The following is a 26,219-nucleotide window of genomic DNA, read 5'->3' on the forward strand; positions in this document are numbered from 1 at the left end:
TTAAATCAATATACAAGATTTGCTGTTATTTCTCAGACCTTTATTCCGTTTTCTGCGTGTTCCTGGACAGATCTCACATTCTCATACCAGTTTTCACGACAGCCCTTATGCCTGAACATGGTGTTCGTGATGGACAATCCGTGACGAGCACAGAAGTCCAACAACAGAACACCACTCAAGTTCAGATCGGGGTGGGCCGTTTCTCCCAACCACGCCTCTCCAGGTCTCTCTGTCATTGCCCACGTGAGCATTGAAGTCCCCCAGTAGAACAAGGGAGTCCCCAGGAGGGGCTCTCTCCAGTACCCCCTCTAAGGACTCCAAGAAGGGTGGGTAATCTGAACTGCTCTTTGGCCCTTAAGCACAAACAACAGTCAGAACCTGTTCTCCCACCCGTAGGCGGAGGGAGGCTACCCTCTCATTCACCGGACTGAACTCCAACGTACAGGCGCCCAGACGGGGGGCAACAAGTATGCCCACTACAGCCCGGCGCCTCTCACTGTGGGCAACTCGAGAGTGGAAGTACGTCCAGCCCCTCTCAAGGAGACTGGTTCCAGAACCAGTGCCATGTGTCGAGGTGAGGCCGACTATTTCTAGCCGGAACCTCTCAGCCTCGCACACTAGCTCCGGTTCCTTCCCCACCAGAGAGGTGACGTTCCACGTCCCAAGAGCCAGCTTCTGCAGCCGAGGATCAGAGTGCCAGGATCCCCTCCCTCGGCTGCCGCCCCTAGCACAATGCACCCGACCCCTTTAGCCCCTCCGACGGGTGGTGAGCCCATCGGAAGGGGGACCCACGTCTCCTCTTCGGGCTGAGCCCGGCCGGGCTCCGTGGGTAAAAGCCCGGCTCCAGGCGCTCGCCATCGTGCCCCACCTCCAGGCCTGGCTCGAGAGTGGGGCCCCGGTGACCCGCGTCCGGGCGAGGGAAAACCAAGTCCAAAGTTTGTGTCCATCTTAAGGGGTCTTCGGGCTGCCCTTTGTCTGGTCCCTCACCTAGGACCTTTCTGCCTTGGGTGACCCTACCAGGGGCATAAGGCCCCAGACAGCATAGCTCCTAGGATCATTGGGACACTCAAACCCCTCCCATTGGGACACTGCTGCTGTAAGCAGAAAATATAAGAAATTTTGCAGAGAATAATATTTTGGATACGTTTAAGAATATTGTTTGCCAAAATCACACAAGGTAACTACACTTGTCTTTTACATGTTGCTGTAATTGAATATTTTGGGGCAATTGGTTTGCATAAATTTAAGTAACTACAACTTATTTTCCTGATCCACATACTTAGCTAGCAATTTGCCAATTAGCCAGTCTGAACTTCTGGACAATGTCTTGATTCAGTCAAACCTTCCGTCCTGTATCTCCTGTACTCTGATATTCTACTAGATCCACTCTGTGAATGCTTTGCTTGCTGGTCTTCTTCATGCTTTGAATGCAGCATCTGGTTTCTCATACTTTAACCTGCCCAACTTGCACCTGATTGGCATGTTAGCCTTTCGATTCCCTCCCAGTGAGGCGGTGCTTCACAAACCAAACTGTTTGTCAAACTGTTGATCTCCTTTATGGTTCTTTCAGAAGATGAGAAGACATGGTGACTGAGTTTTAGACAGCAGTAGCCAGCTCATGCAGCTTTTTACTAGATGGCAGACCTAAAAGTATATACCTTTAAATTATGAATATATACGTACAATTCCATAATTATTCGATCCAGCGGTTATAGAAGTTTAGTAGTAAAACAATCCAGGGATTGTGGTTCCTTAATGTCCGTGTTTCTGCTACTGGAGTGAGACGGTAAGAAGACAAGGAATAGGGTTGGAAGAGGATATAGAAAGAAAACAGTTGATAGTTGAGTTTACTGGGCATCTAGTAGTTATCAGGACAGAATGAGACCTGTAAAACTGATGGGTCCATATGATCCCAAGGAGGGAACCAGTCATCTGCTCCAACAATGTATAACCCTTTAGGAAATATGTTTGGACAGAAGGAGCAGGAACATCACAACATCCTGATATCAGATATTTTTCATCCTTATATCAGTGATTTAAAACCATTTTAAATTTTTGATACCATGCAGTAGACTGCAAAGTTGTGCAATTATTTTCTTCACCGATAGAATAGTGTAATGTGTTTGTTATGAGTAGGATTAACCGAGTTGAAGGAAAACAAAGGAGAAATAAATATTCATTGATACAGAACCCAATCGGCAAAAATGAACTTATGAAACTCCTGAAACCTTCAAGAATCTTATGTTGTGTAACATATTTAAGAAAATAATACTGAAACCGCACACATGAGTTTCTTTATTTGACTTATCTCTAAAATATTTTACTTTTTATGTTGAATACCAGACGTCTCACATCTTCCCCACAGTTTTTCACTTAGTTCCACGACTGCAGTGGATTTTATAGTCAATGTTTAAAGCAGCACCGAGTCTGAAGCGATAGAGGAAATTTACGCCAACATGGTACCTGTTGGACAAACTGCATCTAATCACACAGGTAAGAATAAAGTTACAGATAAATCTAGTATGTATTGTATTACATTTTGCTACGGTTCAGGTTTTTGTTGAGGTTCGAACAGCTCCAAAGAGAAGCTCTGCCTCTATGTGGCTATGTTTTTGGGAATCCTGAATGTTTTACTTTTGGTTGAACTCATCGCCCTCAGTGTACGCAGTGTGTCTTCTAGTCATCTTAGAGATGAGTAAACTTTAAAAGAGTAAATTTTATGTTTCTGTAATAAAAATGTCATCGGCTCTTCTGAAATCAAATTGACCAAATAACAAGGGTTTGAAAAGTATAACGCTTGGTGACTCAGTGTTGCAGAGAGGTGAATCATTACACTGTTACGAGAGTTTGATTCATTTTCAGCAATGGATGCATTTGCAGCCATTTAGGTTAGCATGTCTTTAACATCTCCTCTTTTTCACACTATTTACCCAACTATTTATTGTTCAGTGTTACCTCAGTTTAAATTCTACATGTATAACCAAATTCATGAAACTATTTTATAAGTTTAAGTGAAACTACAATGCGACTTCTTTTTTTGCAAACATGCTTGTTGATTTTTTTTTCCAGCCTATGACTTGACAGCAAATTTTTCTGACATTAGTAACGTTCTGACTGAGCAGAACAGCGACAGCAAGTTTCCCTCCACAAACACTAACTTCAATGAAACGGCTCCACGAGATGAATACACTTTAAGGTTTGTCCAAACTTTAAAAAAAAATGGATCTCATTAAAATGTCTAAAAAACTTTTCCACTCTAAATTGCAGAGTATTGCTAATAACTTTCCTTTTGTGGCTAAACAAATATGTAGATGAATAACTTTTATTTTAACTGAAGTACTGTATCATTTCCATGTGCTAAAAACAACAGTGTAAAAGAAACAAAACTTCTTCTTTTTTTTTTCTTACAGAACGGACAAACATCAGTGTTCCTGTTAATTCAGGGGCTGCAGAAGCAGAGGGGAGCAGATCCAGTAGAGATCGATGATTAGGATTTGTGTTCAGTGTGATATTATTTACCAACAATCATTATGTAGCTTATAAGCATGGTGTTACATAAAACCTAAAGCCACACTTGCTGTGGATTATAAAGCAACAATTTTATCCGTTGTACTCTGTGTTTTTCTTTTTTGTTAATACTCTGACATGATAAACAAATGTTGAGAGGATGGTTGTGGGGAGGATCGGTTCAGCATGAGGCGTTCTGATTGTGTCTTAATGTGACTTTTACTACGAGACTTTATGGAAATCCGAGGCGGAGCTGTTCGAACCTTAACGAATACCTGAACCGTAGCAAAATGAAATAAAATACATACTAGATTTATCTGTAACGTTATTCTTACCTGTGTGATTAGATGCAGTTTGTCCAACAGGTACCATGTTGGTGTAAATTTCCTCTATCGCTTCAGACTTTGTGCTGGCTCTAAACATTGACTATAAAACTCACTGCAGTCGTGGAACTAAGTGAAAAACTGTGGGGAAGAGGTGAGACATCTGGTATTCAACATAAAAAGTAACATATTTTAGAGATAACAGTCAAATAAAGAAACTCATGAGTGCGGTTTCAGTAATATTTTCTTAAATATCTTACACAACATAAGATTCTTGAAGGTTTCAAGAGTTTCATAAGTTCATGAAACTCTTGATGTACTTTAATTCCCTAAGAGTACCCACACTGAGGACCTGTGCCATCGACCCTCCCCTTTTTGAATGTGTTGTACTTTGAATCGTTCACAAACAGATGTCCTGTGCTGGGTTTAAATTGTACCTACCAGAGAGAAATGTTTTATTGCTGATACCTGTCTCTGTTTCTATTGGCTAATTTATAGAGGCGGTGGGAAAAAGTTTACGAAAGATGGAAATGTCTATTTTGGGGGATTAACAGATGTCCTGGCTGGGTTTAAATTACGCTTACCAGAGAAAAACGTTTTATTGCTGATGAGGCGGAAAAAAGTTTACCAAAGATGGAAATGTCTATTTTGGGGGATTAACAGATGTGAAAGGAATGCTTATGTATGCACTTATGTATTTTTAGATTAACTGGTGCCGATACCTGTCTCTATTGGCTACTTCAAAGAGGCGGCGGGAAAAAGTTTACCAAAGATGGAAATGTTTATTTTTAGTTAACAGGTGTTAAAGGAATTCTTACGTATGCACTTATGTATTTTTAGAATAACAGGTGTGGGGTGGAGGGGCAATTAATGATTAGGGTCATAAATCACTCTATCGATTAAATTTAGTCATAAGGGTGACCATATAACTCTGGTGTGCAGTTATCTCTGCAGATTCTGTTCGTCAAACATGAGCTTAATGTTTGATGGTTCAAGTTGTATCATCTTAAAAAATCTTTAGCTTCTTGGTTACCTTTTTTTTAAATATAAAAATGAAATAAATAGTAAAAACCAAAGATCAGATGATAGCTTTCTTCTGTGCACAGACAGACATATGAAGTGGTTTATGTGGTTTCTTCTCTCAGTAGTCCTGGAAGAAGAAATCTGGAGGCTGCAGGAGGAAAATGACAAGAAAGATGAGACAATCAGTGAGCTGAGGAAGGGGTTGGAAGAGCTGAAGAACGACAACCTGGAGTTGGAAAAGAAGGTTCAGGAGCTGACAGGTACTGGTAAATGTTCCTCTAGGCCAGTGTCTCTTAACCTGACTCCTCTGGACCCAATGACCTGCATGTCTTAGGTGTTCCTCTTCCTAAGACAGGCTACAGGTCTGCAGGGCCCCATAAGGAATTCTGCAGAGGTAATGCATTTCAATCAGGTATCCCACATGTTTCATGCTCACATTGGCTTCCTTCTCCTGATTGTTTGTTGTTTTTATATTGACACCTTTGACCGTTCACTGGTGTGGGAGCGGGGCACAGCCAGCCCAGGTGTTTTTAGCTGGGCTGGTGGTGCACCTGAGATTGATGGGTGATGCGTGGTGTGTTTGAAGCTGCTGCAGTAGCAGAGTTTTTGTTAAGAAAAATAACTGAAAGTGCAGTGCTCCAAGGCTCTGGAAGGAAAAAGAGTATCTTTACCTCGGGACAGACCAACCCAGAGGGGAGCGTCACATGTTTTGGCCGGAATGAAGTTTGTTTTCTTTTGTTTTGATTGTTTTGGAAAAACTGGCTGGACGCTAAAGGATTTTAGCACCGGGGAGTTTACACGCCTGCCAAGACCAACCACGGAAGAAATAACAAGTGGTGCGTTTTTAGGAAAAGAGAACGGAGAACAACATTCATAGTTGGATTGTTTTATCATAGCAACAATCTGATGCTGTGAGTTTAATCTTTGAGTTTGAGCTCTGTTTGTTTACAAATACAAATTAATAAACTGCCATTTTAACTGATTGTTTTTAGATTGACCAGTTAAACTACTCCCCCTCTCCCAGATTAAATCTAACACAGAAGATGTTAGAGGTGCTAATGTTTTAGCAGCAAGAGGGGCCCATAAGTCAGATTCTGCTCAAGGCCTCATGCAGTGTTGGACCGGCCCTGAATGATGAGGTAAATCCGTGCAACAAAGAAGAGATTTAATTAAATGCTGCTAATGTGGCTTTAGTAGCTCTTCTATTTTGTATCTGTTGAGGTTTTAACAAGGCTACACAGAAACTATTTTGGTTGGTCGTGTTTATAGGACAAGTTTCTCAGATCTCCGCGCAGCTGCGCGCTTTAAGTCTAGCTGACTAAGTGGACAAAGCATTTGATATGGTTTGATGCATCATGTAACCGGAAAAATAATACTAGTAATAATTAGAGGTGTGCCGATCGATCGGCCACTGATCATAATCGGCCGATTTCCTTGAAAAAGTGTATGATTGGTGATCGCCGATCACGGTCTCTTGTTGCCGATCACACGAACCGATCACTTGCATCTCATTTCGCAGCCTGCCTGTGCAGCTGGTCTCCTTTTTCCTTCACACTGCGCAAACGCACAGCAACAAATCCTAAGCGATGTGGAACTATATCGCACTGAGTGAATGGGGAAGTTTGCGGGTTGCTGCGGAAAATTACTTCGGGGTGAAGCAGGTCAAAATGCATCAACACGATGAATCTAATACGGCATAAAAACAATGCCATACTTGACGGAGTTTGGCTACATCGAGGCTCACTGCAGTAAAAAAGACATATGGAGGATCAGATAGCAGGTAAAGCAGCGCACAGCTACAAACACTCACCCGGATTAGCATGACGGTCAGAAAGCTAAACAAATAACCTGGAAAATAATTTAAGTAGCTGCAATGTAAGACACTGGTTCTGTTCTCGCTGTTGAACCGTCGCCACGGTTCATTCAACAGCTACGGTTTGACAGGTGGAGCACCGCTTCTGCACCACCTGGTAGTGACTCTCACACCGAACCTCTGCTTAAAGCTGCAGCATATAACTTAAAAAAAAAAAAAAAAAACATTTTACATGCGTATTAAAACTTTCGCTGTCCTAACATCTGAAACTTATAGTGATGACAAATTAACTATAGCGTTGCTATTGCCACAGTTTAATAAAAAAGATGATCTCTAAAAAAATAATCGATATCCTCCCTGTTCTGCATAATATCTCCGCTCAGTCAGAAACAGCCAATCAGAACTAGCAGTAATCAGCTAGCCGCCATGCTATCAGGAAGGTTTCATTCAGTAACTCAGGATTGTTTATTGTAATGGATCCTGTATTTGCCTTTGAATGTTAAGTTTTATACTTAAATTTTTTTTGGCAATGTTGAGAGGCTTCATTTTGGCTCTTTGCATTATTTAGCCTCTTCAGAGCCTTCATATTTTGTCAGTCTGTTAAAGATAGTATTATCAATAGCAGTACAATTTGCACAATGCCTGTTTTGTTTAGTTTTCTTTTTGGAAAAAGTTATTAAAAACAAGTTTTTGTCTAAATTAAGGTGAATTCATGGTTCCTTTTTCCACATAATTTAGCCGGTGGTGTTTATGATAAAAAAAATAATAAAATAAAATTATGTGATCGGCCCTCATATGGGTGATGGGTATTGGTATCGGCAGGAAAAAACCTGATCGGCACATCTCTAGTAATAATAATAAAATAATATAAAATCAGTGTGATGCATGACTGAGGAGAGCGCGAAAACTCCTCACCAGGCTGAACCTGCATAAAGATTAACATTTTTTCGTTGATCACTAACACTCCGGCCAACCGGGGACACAGACATAAACTTTATCGGCACAGACAGTCGGGTGCTGGGCAGCGTGTTGAGATGGAAAAGTCGCACAAAATTCTTGGTCCACAAATGTAAATCATTCTCACCGCTGCTCAACGCACCTCTGAAAGAGACTACAAGTTGTTCCTGCGGTTCATGTAGAGCTGCAACCAGAACTATCGCAGTGGGGTTAAAACTCCTACCTTGATCAAAAACTCTGGAAAGAATCATAATTCCTCACAGGGGGTTGATGTACATATCCATATAGGTCCGCCTGTGTCCAGTTTGAGTAAAAGGAGGCGCGTGCGATCTGCGCTAAGGTTAACTTTGAGACATGGAGCTGCTGCACACGCGAGGCAACGCGCAGAGGCACCAGCGGTGTGACTGGTCTGGCTTTAAATGCATAAACTATAAACCTATCTTCTATAAACATATGTTTTAGGAATAAATATACCCCGCCATTGAAACGCTCAGAGCAACAGAGACAGAGAGCAACAATCCGACTTAAAAAAGAAAGTGTATTTTTTTTATATATATATATATATTTTTTTTTTTCCTAAAAACATAAACAAGAAGGCTTAGCTTGGCGGTGGCGCTAGTAAAGCATGGCGGGCCGCCAGGCCTATAATACACTGGGGGAAACCCTGGAGAAAAACTATACAATATATATTAAGAAATTAAAACTATTGAACAGAGCGTTTGACGGACGAAGGATCGCGCGGGCTTGCTCTTCTCAACGGATGTCAGCTGGTTGATCAGACATCTAAGGTAAGCCCCCACCACACTGTGTGTTTCGTCAGGTGCCCGGTTTTTGTTTCTTTTCTCTTTTCCTTTTGTTTACATCAATACTTACCTATTATTATGGCCCTACTCTCCCGCAACCAGTCAAAAGAAGAATGAGCAAGGGTGACAGTAGTGGTACGTAACACGCAGCAGAAATGCATCTAAAACATGACAACCAGGTTCAGAAACCTTAGTTTGTTAAACCAGCCCCTTGTCCCACACTCTGCTTCCTCCAGAGGGTCTGGACTCTCAGTTATTGACAAACCATTGCTTCCTTGAGGTGTGGATTCTGTCAAAGTTTGAAATTTTACCAAATCGCTGATGTTTGTTTGTGATGTTTGTAATGTGCCAGTTTGACGCTATGAAGCTTCAATAATTCAATAGGATTATCATCTTTTATTGGCGCATGTGGCCACTACGCCCTTCCCAGAGACCTGTGGAGGGTACAGTGGAGGATGCTCCCATCATCCTCCAGTATGAAGTGGGAAGTGCTATTCCAAACGAGTCATATTAAAGACTTAATTATAAGACATAGCATGTCTGTTCCTTGGCTAAAAGCTCACTTGAATTTAAAATCCTCCTCAAATGTCATACCGTTTCTCAGTGGAGGAAAGTGGAATATGGACCCAGAGAACTCCAGGGAGATGGTAAGGGCGACCGTGCCTGAACCAACTTTGATTTAACTACTCCATGGTCTCCTCTCTCTCTCTCCTCTTCCTAAAGATCTTGATGAGTGTCTGAACTGTGGCTCCGTACTTTCGTCTCTGGAGGTGGAGAAGAAGGAAACAGCCAGGCTAAAGAAGGAGAACAAAGCTCTTGTGAACGGCATCTTCCAGCTCCAGACTGAGGTGCTGCTCCTTATCCTCTTCTTTCTCTTCCTCTTTGTCTTCCTCCTTCTCTGGTTGGTTTTTGTTGCAGCTGTTGATGATCATGCTGGTTCCCCAGGTAACTGCCCTGGAGATGCAGCTCAAACAGCAGACTGACACGTGCAACAGCCAGTCAAAGCAACTAGACTTTACTAAGTTGCGCATTCAGTACCTGGAGAACCAATTAGAGGAGAGTTTTTCCTCAATTAAGAGTCTCACAGAAGAAGTGGTGTGTCTGAGACAGGAAGTCAAGGTTATTCCTCTTATTTTATGAGATCATGTTGTGCTTGTTAAAAACCTCCTGATGACCCACTGACTGATTCGGCAGCAGGAGGAACAGAGCAGCAGCATCAATGTAGTTGCCATGGAGGAGCAAAAGAAGAAGAGTGAAGCAGCGGAGCAGAGGTCTGCTCACATCTCCCAACAGATGGAAGAGCTGCAGCGAGAGAAGAGGCAACTGGAAGAGCAGCTGGCTCTCAGGTGATCAGCATAGACTCCAGCCAGCTGCATGGCAACCTTGTGACCTCTGTTTGACCTTCTGTGACCTCTGCTCTTTCAGCAACAGCAGCTGTGTGGAGCTCAAGCAGGAGTTGGAAAATCAGAGAGCAGAATTGAGCCAGCAACTGCAGAATCTAAGGGCAGAGCTAGAGTCAGAGGGTGGAGCTCTGCAGTACAGACTGGAGGATGAGGTGGCAGGTAGGGGAAGGTGGAGAGACATGGATGTGTTAGTAGTTACACTCTGAATGATACTTGATACCTGGATACTCGGACAGAAACACTTAGGACAGATTAGAACCGACCCGAGTGATTGGAGCGCTCTGATTGGCCGATACCTGTCCTCTGCTTTAGGACTGCAGCGAGTCATGCTGGAGAAGGAGCAACTACTGGAGGACAGCCGACAGCAGGCAGAGACTCTGAGGCGAGGTAACACACACAGCTTCACCGTCAAATGACCCTCATCAAGCTCCGCCCCCAAGATCCACACTTCAACTTCAATTGTTTCTGTCACTGGCTAACAGATTTCCTCCGGATGTGAAGATGTTAAAATGCCCGATTCAATCCCAGATCCATAAATTGCCTTGCTCAGGGGTAGTCGAACCTACAACTGATTGCAAAACTACTTTTCCTACTATGTCACGGCTGCTCTACAGATGTTGATGCAATAGTAATGCTTGGTAATGCAATAGTAAAAACTAACAGTTTTTTTTTTTTTTTTTTTTGTCAAAGTAAAAAAAAAAACAATAACAATAAAACAAAGAATATTGTGTTTTGCTTTCAGGGTAGCAGATGCTTTTGCTGCTCATAAACCCAAACTAGTTTCCCATGACAACCATCTCTTCAGTCACCAACATGGTGGTTTACAGTATATTGAGTAAAATTGTGAGTAAGTGGCAATAAAGCTTTAGCTTTCTGACCACATTACTTTCAGTTTAATATTCAAAATTCAAACCTTACTCTGCGGGTTATCAGAAGGTGGCTTATTTTTTTCAGATAGTTTAACTTTCCAGATCAAATGGATTTATTAAGTTCTGAACCATTAATAATGCAGATTTATGCGTCAGCTTCACCTAAAACTGTTGGAGCACTGCCTTGGATCTCTTGATCAGAAAGTTACTAAACTGCTTCACCAAACAGGAAGGACCATATAAGGAAAGGGTTGCTCAGAGTGTGTGGTTGTTAGGTGAGAATGTTTGAATTCCACAGGCTGCTGGTGATGGTCTTGATTTAATGAGCTCCATTTTAGACTTCAAATTGTCCTAAATGTGCCCAGATTTAAGAATTACTGATCTTAAATCTAAGTTTTTGTGGTTTTGAAGATGCCTTGTTAAACTATATCCACTGAAGGATTGGTAAACATTTTTTTTTTTACCAACCCTTTAAAAAGGGCTTGGTAAAAATTCTTCAAGGGTCATCTCCCTCAGCACTGGCTCCACCCAGGCTGTGTACTGAGCCCACCTCTCTTCTGAACCTGCCAAGCCAGGTTCAGTACGAACCCCGTCATTAAGTATGCAGACAATACTACAATGGTGGATCTCATCAAGCAACTAGACTTTACTAAGTTGCGCATTCAGTACCTGAAGAACCAATTAGAGGAGAGTTTTTCCTCAATTAAGAGTCTCACAGAACTCTTAATTCTGAGGTCTACAGAGGAGAGGTGAAACATCTGGTGGACTGGTGTGATGCAAACCATCTAATCCTGAATGTCAACACAACAAAAGAAATTGTTGTTGATTTCAGGAAAAATCTGCCAAGTCACACCCCACTCCTCATCAATGATGTTGCAGTGGATCAGATCAGGAATATTAGATTCCTTTGGATACTGACACTTTGACCTGGTCCCCCCACTTTGACCTGGTCTTCACCAGACCAGGGTCTGGTGACTCTGGTCTGGTGAAGTTTTCTTCACCAGACCAGAGTCTGGTGAAGAAAACTCAGCAACATCTGCACTTTTTATGTTGGATGAGAAGAACAAACCTCCCCCCTCCCATCCTCACCACTTTCCACAGAGGGACAATGGAGAGTATACTGACCACAGCAACGTCTCTGTATGGTTTGGCGCATGCAACAACGCTGACTGGCAACGTGTAGAGAAAGTGGTAAAGAAAGCTGAGAGAATCATCAGGGCTGAGCTTCCTTCCATCCTTGAAGGAAACTGCCTGTCCAGGGCTCGGACAATTTTAAGACACCGTCTACCCTCAGCATGATTTGTTCTACCTGCTGCCCTCTGGGAAAAGGTTCAGCAGCTTCAAATGCAGAACAACCATATTTCACAACATCTTCATGGCATAAGACTACTAAACTGCAATTAATTTAATCATTTATTGTCCATCCATCCATTTATTTTCTGCCGCTTATCCGAGGTCGGGTCGCGGGGGCAGCAGCTTCAGAAGGGAGGCCCAGACTTCCCTCTCCCCAGCCACTTCTTCCAGCTCCTCCGGGGGAACCCCAAGGCGTTCCCAGGCCAGCCAAGAGACATAGTCCCTCCGGCGTGTCCTGAGTCTTCCCCGAGGCCTCCTCCCGGTGGTGCCCGAAACACCTCACCAGGGAGGCGTCCAGGAGGCCTCCTTACCAGATGCCCGAGCCACCTCAACTGGCTCCTCTCGACATGGAGGAGCAGCAGCTCTACTCTTGAGTCCCTCCCGGATGAGCGAGCTTCTCACCCTACCAAAACGGATCCCCTCAACACCTCGGCTTCACCTAGAAATTCTGTCCATGAAAGTAATGAACAGAATCTGTGACAAAGGGCAGCCTTGGCGGAGTCCAACTCTTACCGGAAACGAGTCCGACTTACTGCCGGCAATGCGGACCAGACTCCGACATCGGTCATACAGGGACCTGACAGCCCGTATCAAAGGGCCCGGTACCCCATACTCCCGGAGAACCCCCCACAAAGCCCCCCTGGGGACACAGTCGAACGCCTTCTCCAAGTCCACAAAACACATGTAGACTGGTTGGGCAAACTCCCAGGGTTCCACAACCAGGACGAAAACCACACTGCTCTTCCTGAATCCGAGGTTCAACTATCCGATGGACCCTTCTCTCCAGGACCCCTGAATAGACCTTACCAGGGAGGCTTAAGAGTGTGACCCCTCCAAGGGGGAACCCTCCAGTCCCCCTTTTTAAACAGGGTGACCACCACTCCAGTCTGCCAATCCAGGGGAACTGCCCCCGATGTCCATGCAATATTGCAGCGTCGCATGAGCCAACACAACCCTACAACACCAGAGCCTAAGGAACTCCAGGCGGATCTCATCCACCCCCAGGGCCCTGCCACCGAGGAGCTTTTTGACCACCTCGGCGACCTCGTCACCAGAGATTGGAGAGCCCAAAATAGAGTCCCTAGGCTCATCTTCCTCAATAGAAGGCATGTTTGTGGGATTGAGGAGGTCTTCGAAGTATTCCGCCCACCGGCCCACAACGTCCCGAGTTGTGAGGTCAGCAGCACACCATCCCCACTATAAACAGTGTTGGTGCTGCACTGCTTCCACCTCCTGAGACGCCGGATGGTGGACCAGAATCGCCTCGAAGCCGTACGGAAGTCTTTCTCCATGGCCTCTCCAAACTCCTCCCACGCCCGAGTTTTTGCCTCAGTGACAACCCAAGCCGCATGCTGTTTCGCCCGCCGGTACCCATCAGCTGCATCTGGAGTCCCACAGGCCAAAAAGACCCGATAGGACTCCTTCTTCAGCTTGACAGCATCCCTCACCGAAGGTGTCCACCAATGGATTCTAGGGTTGCCGCCGCGACAGGGACCAACAACCTTGCGGCCGCAGCTCCTATAAGCCGCCTTGGCAATGGAGGTATGGAACATGGTCCACTCAGACTCGATGTCCCCCACCTGCCCCGGAACATGTTCGAAGTTCTGCCAGAGATGGGAGTTAAAGCTCCGTCTCCCCTCCCTCGGCTGCCGCCCATAACACAATGCACCCGACCGCTTTGGCCCCTCCGTCAGGTGGTGAGCCCATTGGACGGGGGACCCACGTCTCCTCTTTGGGCTGAGCCCAGCCGGGCTCCGTGGGTAAAAACCTGGCCACCAGGCGCTCGCCATCGTGCCCCACCTCCAGGCCTGGCTCCAGAGTGGGACCCCGGTGACCCGCGTCTGGGCGAGGGAACTCCAGATCCAAAGTTTGTCTCCATCATAAGGGGTCTTCGGGCTGTGCTTTGTCTGGTTCCTCACCTAGGACCTGTCTGTCTTTGGTGACCCTACCAGAGGCATAAAGCCCCAGACAGCATAGCTCCTAGGATCATTGGGATACTCAAACCCCTCCACCACGATAAGGTGGCAGCCCAAGGAGGGAAACCTTGTATTTTAAGTAGTATATTTAATAACCTTTAGTAATAACCGTTAATTACTCCTTATTTATTTATTGATCCTTAATTATTGGAGCCGACAGCCGACAACAAAATTTCTTTCAATATGTACATTTTTTAAATGTTCAATTGAATGACAAAAAAACTTTCTATGAAACTTACAGAAATCTAATTTCCGTGCTTTATTCAGTCAGGAACTGGTTTCTCTTTCTGTCTTCACTCTAAGAGCTGCAGTGTTTGAAGGAGAAACTGCACAGGAGGGTTGAAGAGGAGGAGAAGGAGAATCAGAGTGGGAGGAGGCAAGGGAGGAGGAGAAGGGAGCAGAGGGAGAATTTGCACAGAGATGCTCAGGTAATGTTGTTTACCTTAACCAGAGAAGAACCAGGTCTGCTGGTCTTGCACACACCATCAAACCTAACCAACAAAGAGCAACCATATTCCAGAAGCCATGGATGCTCTGGAAACCAGCAGGAAAAAGGACTGATCATAAAGCCGTGACTCTTACAATATTTATTTTTACTCCCAAAACAGTTTGTTCTATTCAGACATATTTTTCTGCTCTTGATCAAAAACAAGTTTAACACTTTTTTTCAGCATTCAGCTTCTGCTGCTTTTTAAAGTGTTTAAATAATGAGCTGAACCTCCATGGGGCGAGCTCATTTCATTAAGCTTTGTTTGTCTTCTGCCACACTTTGACATGTTTTGCTGTGTCTTTCACACAAAACTCTGCAGGAATCCTGCTGCTGTGATCATGTCTGTATCACAGTGTGTTGGTGAAGCAGCTTCAGACACTTAGGAATTTTTTTTTTCTTCAGGATGTCTGTGCTTCTCCTTTGCGGTCCACCATGGCTGACAGGAAGAAGCTCTCCAAGACAGTGAAGAGGAAAAGGAAGAGCAGTGAGGTAGAGGTAAGGTGTGGTCTGTTTGATTGTGTGGTAGCAGAGTTGACGTTGGAGGCTGCAGTCATGTCTCCCATGTCTGTTTCCCAGGGTTTGGTGTTCAGTGAAAACAAGAGGAACAGAGTTAAAGAGAAAGCTTGCAGCAACAAACTAGTAGGGGACCCTCTAGGTAGATCTCAGAGCACTTGTCTGCTCCAGGTTTTCATCTGTTTTTTCTGTGTGTGCAGGAGATTGAAGAACTGATCCAGAACTCTCCATCCATTCGCCACAGCAAAGGTTTGTTCCTATAGAAAAGTTTCTATACCTTAAAGTTTCAGGATTATCTGACCTTGTTCACTTCAGATCTGGTTCTCTAGATGAATTCACATGACAAACAAACATGGTTATAAGGTGAAGTTAGTGAAACTTGCTGCGTTACCTCAGACATTTGTTGTGCCATTTTTGCCTCATTCGCCAACATTAAGGCCAAGAAGTTAAGAAATATAATACATTCATGACTTAAAACATATCAGGTCACTGAGGTTATTTTTGGGAATCCACGGAGAAATGGACATTGAAGCCTGAGGGTCTGAGGAGAGCTAAATTGTTCTGCAAATATATATATATATATATATATATATATATATATATATATATATATTGTGTTCCATACCAACCTATAAAAGAACTTTGAGATGAGGGTGGGATGGGTTTTTGTGTTTTATCTTCAATATCCCATTGGCTTTTTCTTCTTATCATTTTTTTTCATCTTCCAAGTATTTGACCAGCCATGTTTTCTGTCATTGTTCTTCTCGGCATATTGTTTCTAGCGATTTTGCACTTACAAACAGCAGGTGAGCAATTGCGCAGTGGTATGTATCTGAATGCAACCTGATCACGTTTGTCAGACTGTGTATGAATATTTTTACCACATGCCTGAAAAATTGCTGCTTTACAAACTTTAATGAAAATATATTTGTAGCCACAGCTCATATTTATTGTTTTGGTCTCTGCATATTGCATTAATTTTTGATTTAACCACTAAGCATATGATGTAATGATGACAAAAACCTTCATACAGACTAACATGTTGTCGTTATACCGTTGATCACTGTTCAGATGATCGTGAGGTCGGCATTTATCTATCTTTGACATCTTCCCAGACTGTTAAGAGTTTTGTTAATGGAATAAACTTTATTCTGTGCTCTAAATGCTATGGAAAAGCGTGTCTTAAGTAGATGTTCCTCACTGACAAATTTTAATTATTTTTTTTCTTATTATTTTAACCTCATCTCTAAGACTGCAGCATATTTGTAATGATAAACCCTGACAACTTTGTCAGAATTTATCAGGTATGGGGTGTTTACTATGGGACAAATTCCTGACCAAACTGCTGATTGGTCAGTTACTGACAATCCACTGGACTGAGCAGCAGGTGGCCTTATGTGTATTTGGTTTGTACAGCAAAAGGCTCTAGGTTAAAGGTTAGGTTTACCATCATCTGAGTGTTTCATCTGATTCTTTGGTTGACCTTTTGGGTGGAACCATGTGCTCTGAAGGTTTGTATTTGAGCGCTTCAGACTCAGGATCCACATGCTGGCCTGACCTCAGTCTGCTACTCGGGTCCAGATTGATGGTCTCAGATGTCTGAAGTATTTTTGAACATTTGCAATAACCGTTTCTTGATTATGTTTGATGGAGTTGATGGGTGTGATGCTGGAAGCATCAATCTTTAATTAGTAAAATTTGCTCAGAACTGATTTCAGGTGAAGTAGTGATTCTTGGACATGAACACCAGTTTCCTGTCCCTGGAGCTGATCCTGCCTCGTTCATGGAGGCCGTCACTACGGCAACCAAACCCCGGCGAGGACGAAAGAAGCTGTTTAAGCTGGATGTCTCATCTCCGCTGCTGGACTCTCCGCACACCGTGAGTCATTTTGGCAGTGTTGACTCCTATCAAGAAGTAATTCAGTTCAAACCATTAAAACTGAACTATTTCCTGTTTATAGTTCGGCACCTGAGCTGATATCAGTCTTAATTTACATTCATTTACAAATATTTTCATGAAACAGTTTTTAATAAAAAGATCTTGATGGTATGGGTCAGTTACAATAAATCTGTAATTGGCAGCCTGTCGTTTCCAAGGTTATTTCCATTTGTTTAACCTTCTACTCCTTCCTTTGTCAAGAAAACTGTATTTTGCTGAGTCTGATCAAAATTGGTGCCATTTCAGCTGTACTGAACTCCACAACTGTGAGACTTGGAAGTGGCGGTAACACTTTATTTGAAAGGGTGTGCATAACCCAAATTTTAAAAAAAGTATGCTTTAGTATAACTGTACTATTTTGGCACAACTAATTTTGTACTTAGTATACTTTAGTAGCACTTAAGTTGTATAAAATTAAAATTTTTAGTATACTTAGTATACTTCACCATACTTTTTTGGAGCAACTTCAAGTTGCAATTAGTATACTTAAAGTATACTTTTAAATGTAATATTCAACAGCTTCATTTTTATATTGAGTGTACTAATTCTGTCATAGAATTATATTAAAAATATACTTTTAATATATTTTAAATATACTACTAATATATTAGTAATGTATTTAAATTGCACTTAATTTTTATTTTTGATTCCCTGCTATTGCTAATAAAGTAATTTTAATTACTCATACTTTGCACATTACATGCATCACTACTAGAGGTGTGCCGATCGATCGGACACCGATCATAATCGGCCGATTTTCGTGAAAAAGTGCATGATCGGCGATCATTGGCTCTTGTTGCCGATACCGATCACCTGCATCTCATTTCGCAGCCTGCCTGTGCAGCTGGTCTCCTCTTTCCTTCACACTGCGCAAACGCGCAGCAACAAATCCTAAGCAATGTGGAACTATAACGCACTGAGTGAATGGGGAAGTTTGCGTGTTGCGGCTGAAAATTGAAGCACGTCGAAATGCATCAACACAACGAAGCTAATACGACATAAAAACAATACCATACTTGATGGAGTTTGGCTACATCGAGGCTCACTGCTGTAAAAAAGACATATGGAGGATCAGATAGCAGGTAAAGCAGCGCACAGCTACAAACACTCAGCCGGATTAGCATGACGGTCAGAAAGCTAAACAAATAACCCGCAAAATTATTTAAGTCTTTGAGCTGCGATGTAAGACGCTGGTTCTGCTCTCGCTGTTGAGCCACTGCTAAGCGCTACAAGTAGTAATATTTCACAGACGGAGCGCCGCTTCTGCTCCACCTGGTAGTGACTCTCACACCGAATCTCTGTTTAAAGCTGCAGCATCTAACCTAAAAAAAAATACATTTTACATACGTATTAAAACTTTCGCTGTCCTAACATCTGAAACTTATAGTGATGACAAATTAACTATAGCGTTGCTATTGCCACAGTTTAATAAAAAAGTGTCTTTGAATAGTGAACAATTGCTTCTAACAATACAATTAAGAAGCTAAACACTCAAACTTAAATAAGACTTCAGTGCATTTCAACTCAAAACAAAATGTAAAATGTCTGTGCCCTAAAGGTTTGATTTACAGGCAAAAATCCCTCAATATTAAGAGTGCTTTCAGTCAATGTTTTTGCAAGTAATTTAGAACATGCAATATTACCAACTAAATCAGTGTTTCTCAACCTTTTTCGGGCCAGCGCCCCCCCAGCCTTTATCCAGGTCCGTCACCGCCCCCCACCAAAGAATTTGCAGGCTACTTTGCACTGACCATTATTTTATCATTAATATTACCATCACTAATGTAGATGTTTTGATTTTTATTCTTGTTTCTGTATTTATCATTAAGATAATTTCCCAGAGAACAAAAAAGCTATGGGAATAGAAATTATTTTCACAGGTGTCTACAAAATTTTTTATGAACATTCAACTTAAAATTGGTTGGCCTAACAGCAGCCAATCAGAGTGAAAAAAATATTCTTATTTTGTGCCATTTTCTAGTTGTTACATATTCCACAAAATTACCAGATAAGATGTTCAACATGCCAGTTTCAACTTTGAACCATTTGCAAAACGACTGAGCTCTGCAACATTAAAACATGGATAGAACTGTAACTACATTCATCATTACTCTTCTTCTCTTGAGTGTTTCTGTCGGTTTCTGGTGGTGCAGCTCTGTGCTGCATTCAGGAGAATGGGAAATCAGAGTATCATGCATAAAATTTCATCCACATGGCATTCATTGTGCAAACCAGAGCTTTCAGTGGGAAAAAAATGTTCTAGATCCTTTTAATACCATACAAATATGAGACAGAAACATGGATTATATCTTTATAGAGACCTGCCTATTGATTTATAGATTAGTAGTTTTACTGGGCAGAAATTACAAAGAACAAATCTGGTTCTTAATCAAATCCTAATGAGTCAAACTGAGTGTCATGGAGTCATCAGCCTCAATATATCTGTAAGATACATTTATTCTCAGTATTAAATGTGGTCTCAACAAACCCATGGCACTTCAACAATATTATTTTACTTTTTATCTCGAAATAGTGTCTGTTTATTCTTGCCATACAGTCCTCTGCATTAAGTATTGCTCAAAATGTCTTGCCATACCAGTTTATTCCTCTGTATTTACTTTAGTTTCTTAGTTTATTCTTGCATTTTGTTCTTCATTCATTTCCATTTAGTTTCTTTTGATTAGTATTATCCTCTCTTGGTTTATTGCTATGTCCACTTTAGTTTCTTTCCTGTTGCTAGATATATTTTATCGTTTATTGACGCTCACCACCAGTAATCTTCACTCATCACCTGCTGCGCCGCCTAATCATGATGATGTGTTTCACATCATGTGTTGATTTTTCACTGTTCAGCGTCGGATTCTCTGTTTTTATGCCATAATTCACATCTAGTTCGTCGCTCCGTTTTATGTCCCGCTTCTCCTGTTTCAGAGTTTTGCGCAATGTGCTCGTCGTTCTTTTTTTTTTATTATTTTAACCCCTATGGTGCGCAGCGGTCGGGAAACATATCAATGGGGAAAAGGCAGACTGACATAAACCTTTTAAAACGACAGAAACAATTTCAGTATTTTGATTATTGAAATTTAGAAGTGCTGTGGTGTACCGTTGTTCTATCACCCCCGTTTCATACCGGACCACTTACGCACCGGTGTTAATGCTATAAAATGAACGCTCTCTATCGTGGAATCACCCATGGAGGGATTTCTTTATTTAAATGGGTTCTTTTTTCAGAGGGATACAAAGTGAGGGTATCGTGATTTTAGCAATTACATGTTTATAAGAGCGATTTTCTGTTGTCCTTCCATGGAAGCGGGCAGCATCCAGACGGACAATAAAACACTTTTTAATACAAGTTGCTGCTTTGACATGATCACAAAACTGCCAAAACATATGTACAAAAATCCTCAATAAAACATAAAATATTTGAAAATCAGACACCAGACAAAGTGAATCTCAGCAACGTCATCAGCCGGTGTAACGCTGACCTGATGCGGTGAAGCTACTACTAGTAGGAGCGGAGCTGCGCCAAAAGCTAACAAACACTGAATAGAAGGAGAGCTGCCATCGATACAGTTGCAGCCAGGCATGATTTAATGTTACTAAATACAGTTTTAGCAAGTTGCTCAAAGGCTAAACTGGTATTGTTGTGATTGTAAGGTGTAAAGTTTACCTTTGACCAAACAACCCCCACGCCCCAAAGGAATCCCAGAGCCCCCCTTTTGAAAAAATGTCCGCCAACTTCCTGTCCTCTTTCCTCTAGCCATGCCCAGCGCCACTTGTTTTTAATTCCTTTCTCAACTAAACGTGTTTCTTTACTGGGTGAGACAAACTCCATCTTCTTTCATATCACATTTGATTTAATCGCCGAACCGAATGCATGCGGTTTTTTTCTACAAACCGTTTTACAGTCATTGGTCAAGAACACGGGAGCTAGAATTCTGATTGGCAGACATCTTTGTCTATTATCTACAGTTTGGTTGAGGCGGACCGTTTGGTCAACAGCCGGAAATCCGGCCCCCGGCCGGAGCTCTTTAAGCCCTGCAGATGGTAGCGGTATTGCACACACTTTTTTTTTTTTTAACCCAGAGAGAGAAGAAAAAACTTGAACGCAGGGTAGATAACAGACGCTGTTCAAATTTGCCATTTTTACTCGCATAATATTGCCTTCAAAGTAGAGAGGGCGTTGACAATAGTTGCTAATTTTGGTAAATTCAATCTGGTGACGTCCTAGTCCGAGTTGGACGACAACACAACGGGACAACAACCGATGGAAATGAAATGTGTGTCACAAAAGGAGCCCGGAGGGACAAAAGCTACTAAGTGTTGCTAGCTGGTTTGCTTATTAATTATCTTCATTTAATTATAAACAGTGCAGTAAAGATATACAACTTACGTTGGTTTCATAAATAATTATTTTATCAATTTTATTGTGACTTGTATGATTATTACTATAGCAATCATTCACCTTCATGTTACAACTGCATGGAGGCTGTTTGTTGCGACTTATACTTTAATTCATAAACTTAATCTGGTTTTAATTAAGCTCCATAAGACAAAGAGACTTTGATATTGTTAGGTTGTTGTTCTAATCAATGTTTTTATCTTCAACATATGTTTGCAGTCTAAGCAAATGAAAGAGGAAGCCAGAGAATTTTCGATAAATGACAAACTTGGACTAATTGCCTCGTTCTGTGCTAGTATACGTCATTTACAACAAACATCAAACACAGTAAATATGTTTAATTAAGTATTTAACAAACAAATGGCTTCTACTGCGATAATTATGTGAAATTAAATTAATTGTCTAATATAAAAACATTGTTTAGTGCTGTCGGGCTCAGAGTCTGAGAGGCTTTTCCTTCATCAAACAATTTTTTGGGGTCTTATATAGTGGAAATATTGATGTTGATGAGACTTTCTCCAAAATAATAACCTTTTTTCAACCTTTATAGCTCCACTGTAGAAAATTAGACGCCAACATTCACAAATGACATTGAAATAAAATCCAGTCCAACATCTGGTTTGAGGTGATTCCCCTGGAACCTGTTGGAGGAAAAATATCCTAACTTCAGAAGATGAGCTTTTAACCTAACAGAGCTCTGTGGTTCCTCCTATCAGTATGAGAGTCAGGGTGAGGAGGCGCCATGTTAGGAAGAGAAGTGGAAGCTGCAGGATCTTCAGAACAAACAGGTCATGATGCTGGGCTACTGATTATCCCTCTGTCTGGACACAGGATCAATAGAACCAGTTTAAAAGCTAAAATGAATGGTTATATGCCAGACATGGAAAACTGGGATGCACTCCATGCCATGATGTTCAGAATTTAGGACTCATGGCATCTCAAGGTGTCAACATTGCAGCCCGGGGGTTGAGGGAAATATAGTTTTATTTTGTAGCGATTCTAGAGCTTTTATCGCTCCCCCCCAAAAAAAAAATTAATCAGCACAGAAACTCCAAACTCCAAAGCGCACACATACACACACATATATATATATTTTTTGTCATAGTACCCCCAAGAATTTAAAACTACTTTCACTTCTGCTTATAGGTAGTACACTTAATACTTCACAAATTGAAGTATGTTTAAAATATACTAAAGTATACTTTTTTCATCTGGGAAGGCTGGCATGACACTGTCATAAACATGACATAACACCTGTTATGAACATGAAGTCTTTATGAATGTTTATGACAGTTGTCATAAACAAGTGTCATTCGGTAATAATGACACTTTTAATGCAAAGTTGCATTGAAAGTATATTAAAAATGCCCACTTTGCATTAAATTGTCATTATTTACAAAACCATGCAAAGTTGGCGCTCTTAATGGACTTTTAATGCAATTTTTAGAGCAACTTTGCATTAAAGGTGTCATTTTTTACCAAATAATACTTCATGACATCTGTCATAAACATTCATAAAGACTTCTTCATATACATGAAAGGTGTTATTTCTCGTTTATGACGGTGTCATGTCAGTCTTATGCACACCCTTCAAATAAAGTGTTACCGAAGTGGTTAAGTTGCTGCAACTTTGGTGTATGCTGTATCTGAAAACTCCCACTCCCTGTGTACAGCAGGTTCTGCAACAGAAAAATAAACCAGGTGTAGCTTCGGGTGGGGTCCTTAATTACCTTTAAAAATGGAGCAGACAATGAGTAGGTTTAATGTTGGAGGAGTGGTATACAGCAACACAGCTCCACAGACAGATTAACTTGGGCACACAGTGAAAACACTTCAGTCACATGCTCTCACCTTTTGAGGAAGAATGTTGCAACTCTTTTCTGTAGAGGTTGAAGTTTGTCCTAATCTTAGTTCATAGTTGAATGGCATTCGTTTCATAACACTTGCTATGGAGTTTTTTTTTTTTTTTTCTCTAGTGTTTAGGGGTCCCATTTATCAAGGATTGTGTGGGATTCGATGACAAAAGTGTATGTAGGTACGACCAATATGCACACCAACAAGCAATTTCGCTTTATGAATCACAATGATAAATTGCTCTCTATGGCCCTCTAGTTGGCAGAATTAGAGGGCCTCGAGTTCTGCTCTCTGCAAACCCACATTAAACCAGAAATGGTCAAGTCATGAATTTTAAGGTGTAATTAAATGTGCCAGCTCCTCATGTTATTTCATGATGTACAACGGCAACCACAAAGACAAAAATAAGGAATTAAAAGCTACTGCCCCCTGAAGATTGTAGGGGAAGAGTGCATTATCACATCAGGCGTGAAATGTTTGAATTTTCTTCCTGATTTTCCCATTTGGAATGTCTTTCAGCAATGTCACTGTTATTAGTGAGTGTGATGAATGCGCACACTTATATGTACTTCATAAATAACAGCAGTGTTATTTATGTTTCCACCGGTGAGTGTGATGAATGAATCAGCTGTTTGAAAGCTTATAATAAATTGAATATGTAGTTTTAGACTGAGTGAAATCAAATGTCTGAGAGGAATCATGAAGAAGTGTGGCTTCAGTTTCCCATCTCACATCTTTTACCCGGTCAGTGATCTATGAAACACATGTTTTATAGATCACAACCTTTGTGTGGAAGGTGACATAAACAAGTTCCAGGCCCTGTTTTGTGTGCATGCCAGCTTTACAAATGAGAGCCCTGGTCTAATGTCAGTTTGTATTTTGTCAGATGCCAGGTGGAAATGAGGAAAACAAAGAGAGCGATCACCTGATCATCAGAAGACATCTGCGCTCCAACCGTAGAAAGTGACCTTTGCTGCCAGGTTCTGATTCTTGGACTTTTTATGTTTGATATGAAAATTGATTGCTGTAAGTGATGCAACTATGCTCAGAACCAGTTATAGTAAGAATACCTGAGAAGATGGATGTCATTAAAGGTTCTTCATTCTGGCATTTGTGATTACATCAGAGACACTGTAATGAGACTTTGTTCATTGAAAACAGCTGGATCAAATGCCAGGAGACAATCCAGACTGAAGGTGAGTCAGAAGGGTGAAAACATTAATCATGGTGATGTGATTTTTAGTCACCAGAACGTTATCTTAATATCAATAGGATCCAATGCTTCCTCAATGTTTCTAAAGGTGGCCAATAAGGCCCACAAACTGAGCTTCTCTACAGAAATCTGATTGTCAACACTGACAGGCCCTCTCAGATTTAGTTTTTCCTCAGATTCTGAGTCTAACCTCTGTTGACTTTATCAGACAGAAACCAAACACCTGCTGGGTTGTGGGAAACCCAAAAAGTGTCAATGATTTCCTTTAGTTTTCATGAGTCAAAAATAAAATTGACTTAAGGTTCTGACACCATTTAAAATCTCTTGGAGTAAAATATTGATGTGATATGATCAGTTAAATCTCATTTTACATGAAGGAATTTCTGTTGGTGCAGAATGGATTTTTTTAATATTTTTATGTAAAATCCTCAGACACATCCTAGGTTTTATTTTGTTGATGTAAAGAAAGGTGACACTGCAGGTTGACCATGTTTCAGTTAATACTTTTTGTAATAAAATGTTATCTTAAATGTTGGCTGGTGTCAGTGTGTGGGACAGTAGGTCAAATTCTTAATATGAGACATTTAAAAAACAACTCGACTTTAACATTAAGCTAAACCGGAGGGTGTCGTGGAAAAAATTATTTTAATATCCTAAAGCAGTGATGAGCACGGTATAAAATTTTCCATTACATTTCCTTCTTTTGATTACTGTATTTTCCGCACTATAAGGCGCACCTAAAAACCTTCAACTTACTCAAAAGCTGACAGTGCTCCTAATAATCTGGTGCGCCTTATATTTGGACCAATATTGAGTCACAACGGGTCTTGAAAATGAAGCCGCCGACTTCATTTTCTCCCGTAGAAGAAGAAGCATGCGGTGCATGCTGGGATAGTTGTCAGAACGCTGGTTTATAATCTATTAAAGTTTGACTGACCTATCTACCTACCGACCGTCTAGAATCAGGTCGTCTGCAGGTCATTTAGAACCACGTTCTCCACGAACATGCTGTGCGCAAACTGAGAAGGGTGACCATCATCCAGCCACGCCCCGACCCCGTCGACCAGAGTCTGACTGTTGTGTTGACATTCCCTTTAGTGCATCTCCATCTTGTGGATGTGTAACGTAACTCCAGCCTCTACTGTAGCGTCTATTTTGTGCGCCTTATAATCCGTTGCGCCTTATAATCAGAAAAATACGGTATAATAAACATTGTTTATATTAATCACACAAAAGATGATGAAAATATTGATAATACATGAAAATGTCAATACACACTTATGTGTACTTCCCAAAGAAGAATCAGACATAAACCATTACAGGTTGAAGATCAGTCATAATAATGGGTCACAGACTAAAGGAAATTGGGTTTTTTTCTTCTCGAGTCTGGGATGGTCTTAAAACCATCTAAGAAAGCCACTGACACACTTTTTTCCTTTCTCAGAAATGTGAGTCTCTGTTTTATAAAAAGTGGAGCATGTCTCTGGCTAGAGGAATGGCAGTAGGAACTACAACTCATTGAAGGAAGATGATGCTGATGAAAGCTTGTGCAGGCCATGCACATAAGCTCCTGTCGACAAGTCCTTTTGGGATCTTGCAAGGGTCGAAAGTGATCTCCGTATTTCTTCCTTCTTTTGTGTCAGTATTCTAGCACTTGAACACACCAGTGGAGAGAAGTTTATACTACCCCCTCTTGCTGCAATCAAGTTGGTTGACATCTGGTTGGAGGTCATCTACTGGATCTGGAACTTGTCTGCACTGGCTTGTGTGGATCCAGCCAG

At 41.6% G+C, this 26,219-nt stretch overlaps 1 protein-coding gene across 11 annotated transcripts in view; it reads left to right on the forward strand.

Annotated features, from left to right (window-relative positions):
- The window catches only part of LOC103482151 (kinesin-like protein KIF20B), a 63,020-nt gene extending 38,687 nt beyond the window's left edge, over positions 1–24,333 (forward strand). For 7 of the 11 annotated variants that reach the window (XM_081600252.1, XM_081600253.1, XM_008438127.3 and 4 more), the window contains 12 exons: positions 4,976–5,113; positions 9,150–9,274; positions 9,372–9,545; positions 9,621–9,772; positions 9,852–9,988; positions 10,142–10,216; positions 14,331–14,455; positions 14,920–15,012; positions 15,094–15,156; positions 15,231–15,279; positions 16,737–16,909; positions 24,112–24,333. In XM_081600252.1, the coding sequence (XP_081456378.1) occupies positions 4,976–5,113; positions 9,150–9,274; positions 9,372–9,545; positions 9,621–9,772; positions 9,852–9,988; positions 10,142–10,216; positions 14,331–14,455; positions 14,920–15,012; positions 15,094–15,156; positions 15,231–15,279; positions 16,737–16,909; positions 24,112–24,192 (1,385 nt within the window). In that variant the 3' untranslated portion in view covers positions 24,193–24,333. The remainder of the gene's footprint in view (positions 1–4,975; positions 5,114–9,149; positions 9,275–9,371; positions 9,546–9,620; positions 9,773–9,851; positions 9,989–10,141; positions 10,217–14,330; positions 14,456–14,919; positions 15,013–15,093; positions 15,157–15,230; positions 15,280–16,736; positions 16,910–24,111) is intronic. The other 4 variants (XM_017310980.2, XM_081600256.1, XM_008438129.3 and 1 more) reach the window with 3 other exon arrangements.
- Positions 24,334–26,219: the final 1,886 nt, after the last annotated feature.

The sequence above is a fragment of the Poecilia reticulata genome, chromosome 19 (genome assembly GCF_904066995.2).
Source record: "Poecilia reticulata chromosome 19, P_reticulata-male-v2, whole genome shotgun sequence".
Lineage (NCBI taxonomy): Eukaryota > Metazoa > Chordata > Actinopteri > Cyprinodontiformes > Poeciliidae > Poecilia > Poecilia reticulata.